At 69.5% G+C, this 3,227-nt stretch overlaps 1 protein-coding gene across 1 annotated transcript in view; it reads right to left on the minus strand.

Moving 5' to 3' along the window:
* Positions 1 to 69: 69 nt before the first annotated feature.
* LOC113980872 (plasma membrane calcium-transporting ATPase 3-like) overlaps positions 70 to 3,227 on the minus strand; it is a gene marked incomplete at its 3' end in the record, with an annotated part of 4,126 nt that continues 968 nt past the window's right edge. Inside the window, exons 3-6 of the mRNA XM_027708092.1 lie at positions 2,514 to 2,713; positions 1,053 to 1,310; positions 311 to 436; positions 70 to 201 (exon numbers count right to left, since the gene is read on the minus strand). Of these exons, the coding sequence (XP_027563893.1) occupies positions 70 to 201; positions 311 to 436; positions 1,053 to 1,310; positions 2,514 to 2,713 (716 nt within the window). The remainder of the gene's footprint in view (positions 202 to 310; positions 437 to 1,052; positions 1,311 to 2,513; positions 2,714 to 3,227) is intronic.

A 3,227-nucleotide genomic window follows, 5' to 3' on the forward strand; every position in this document is an offset into this window, starting at 1 on the left:
GGGGACACCCCGGGCCCTGGGCACAGCCGTGTCCGGGTCCCCCCTGGTTGCACAGGGGGCGGGTCCCACCTCTCCTGTCCCTTTTGTCCCCCTCGTCCTCGTCCCCCCCGGCCCCCAGCAGGGTGAAGATGATGCCGCTCTGCGAGTTGGCGCCCACGGCCGTCACCACCATCCTGCCCGAGCCCTCCATCACGTGGGTGCCTGTGCCAGCCCGGGGGAGAGGGGGGGACACAAACACACACATTGGGGGGTCACAGAGGGACCCCCCCGGCCCCCCCCGAGCCCCCCGGGGTGCCCCCATCCCCCTCACCCGAGAGCAGCAGCGGGTCCCGGTCGGGGCCCTTTCGCACGTGGTCGGACTCCCCGGTCAGGGCGCTCTCGTCCACCTTCAGGTCGTTGCCCTGGATCAGGACCCCGTCGGCGGGCAGGAGGTCACCTGGGGGGGGGGAAAGTGGGCACCGGGGTCACCTCGGGGCGCCCCGGGTGTGCCCGTGGGGATGGGGCACCACTGGGGCACCTCTGGGGCACCTCGGTGTGTCTGTGGGGCAGGAGGTCACCTGGGAGGGAAGGGGGTGGGCACCGGGGTCACCCCGGGGCGCCCTGGGTGTGCCCGTGGGGATGGGGCACCGCTGGGGCACCTCTGGGGCACCTCTGTGTGCCCGTGGGGATGGGGCACCTCTGTGGCACCTCTTTGTGCCCATGGAGCTGGCACCAGAGCTGTGCCACCTCTGTGTGCCCGTGGGGCTGTGGCACCTCTGTGCCACCTCTGTGTGCCCATGGGGCTGGCACCGGGGCTGTGGCACCTCTGTGGGCCCATGGGGCTGGCACTGAGTGCCCCCCACCCTCTCCCCATGCCCACCACTCCCCCCCCGTGCCCCCTGCTCACCGTACTTGACCTGGATGACCCCCCAGTGCCCCCCTGTGCCCCCCAGTGCCCCCCACTCACTGTACTTGACCTGCACGATGTCCCCCACCACCAGCTCAGCCGTGGGCAGCTGTGCCAGGCAGTGACCCCTCAGTGCCCCTACCCCCTCCCAGTGCCCCCCACTCACCATACTTGACCTGCACGATGTCCCCCACCACCAGCTCTGCCGTGGGCAGCTGTGCCAGGCGTCCCTTCCTGAGCACGGCCACGCGCTGCTCCTGCTCCAGGCGGCTCTGGAGCCCCCGGAATTGCCTCTCCTTGCTCCAGTCGTTGGAGGCCGTGACCAGCACCACGCAGGCCACCGAGAGCAGGATGGCAGCGCCCTCGATCCACCCGGCCTCCGCCTCGCCCTCGTCCTCCGCCCCGCCCGACGCGTGGCCGCACGCTGGGGATGGGGACAGCGTCACCCACGGGGACAGGATGTCACCCACAGGGACACAGGCGTGGGTACAGGGGGACACAGGGATGGGGACGGGGGACACGGGGTCAGTCGGGGGCACGGGGGGTCACCCATGGGGACAGGGGATGGGGACAGGGGACACAGGGTCACCCACGGGGACGGAGGGTCACCCACAGGGAGATGGGGTCACCTGCAGGGACAGGATGTCACCCACAGGGACACAGTGTGGGCACAGGAGGACACAGGGATGGGGACAGGGGACACGGTGTCACCCACAGGGACATGGTGTCACCCGCGGGGACACAGTGTGGGCACAGGGACACGGTGTCACCCGTGGGGACAGGGTGTCACTCACAGGGACAGGGGATGGGGACAGGGGACACAGTGTCACTCACAGGGACACAGGGTCACCTACAGGGACAGGGGATGGGCACAGGGACATGGGGTCACCCACAGGGACATGGTGTCACCTGCGGGGACGGGGCGTGGGCACAGGGACATGGTGTCAGCTGGGGGGACACAGCATCACCCGTGGGGACAGGGGGACATGGTGTCACCTGTGGGGACAGGGACACGGCGGCACCCATGGGGACAGGGGGACACAGGGATCAGGACAGGGGACACGGTGTCATCCACGGGGACAGGGGAGGGGGACAGGGACATGGTGTCACCCACAGGGACACGGGGATGGCACCGGGTGGCACCTGGGGGGTGTCACCTTCATCATGGGCACCGGGGGGGCATAGAAGGAGAGCCCGAGGGTGACACATGGGGATGGGGACACAGGAGTGATACCGAGCCAGGCTGGGGACACAGGGGTGGCATCAGGATAGGGACAGAAGGTGACACCAGGCCGGGATGGGGACACGGGGGTGGCACCGGGTGGCACCGGGGGTGTCACCTTCATCGTGGGCACCGGGGGGGGCATAGAAGGACAGTCCGAGGGTGACACATCGGGATGGGGACACAGGGATGGCATCAGGATGGGGACATGGGGGTGGCATTGAGATGGGAACAGGGGGTGGCATCAGGATGGGGACACAGGAGTGACACTGGACCGGGATGGGGACATGGGGGTGGCACTGGGGGGTATCACCTTCATCGTGGGTGCCGGGAGGGGCATAGAAGGAGAGTCTGAGGGTGACACATCGGGATGGGGACACGGGGATGGGGACATGGGGGTGTCACCTTCATCGTGGGCGCCGGGGGGGGCATAGAAGGACAGTCCCAGGGACACGAGGGCGGCGGCCTCGAGGATGACGAGGGTCACGTCCTGCAGGGCCTCCCACACCAGCGCCAGGAAGCTCTTGGGGCGCTTCGGGGGGATCCAGTTCTTGCCGAACTCCCGGCGGCGCCGCTCCAGCTCCGACGGACCCTCCGACAGCCCTGGGGGGCACTCCGGGGTCACCCCAAAACCCACCCTGGGGAGTCACCCCAAACCCCCCCTGGGGGTCATTGGGGCCACCCCAAAATTCACCCTGAGGGGCACCCCGGGGTCACCCCAAAACCCATCTGGGGGCACCCCGGGGTCACCCCAAACCCCTCCTGGGGAGTCACCCCAAACCCCTCCTGGGGGGCACCCCGAGGTCACCCCAAACCCCTCCTGAGGGGTCATTGGGGTCACCCCAAACCCTTCCTGGGGGGGCACCCCTGGGTCACCCCCAGACAACCCCAGAACCCCTCCTGGGGGGCATTGGGGTCACCCCCAGACCACCCACAGCCCTTCTAGGGGGGGGCACCGGGGTCACCCCCCCAGCCAACCCCAAATCCACCCGGGGGGCACCGGGTCACCCCGGGGGGTCCCGGGAGGGGTTACTGTGGGTGGGGGAGGTGCAGGGGGTCCCGAGGGGGTGTTACCATCGGTGGGGGAGGTGCGGAGGGTCTTGGGGGGTCGCGGGGGGG

This window comes from Neopelma chrysocephalum, unplaced genomic scaffold (genome assembly GCF_003984885.1).
Source record: "Neopelma chrysocephalum unplaced genomic scaffold, ASM398488v2 Primary Assembly neopelma1_95485, whole genome shotgun sequence".
Taxonomy (NCBI): Eukaryota; Metazoa; Chordata; class Aves; order Passeriformes; family Pipridae; genus Neopelma; species Neopelma chrysocephalum.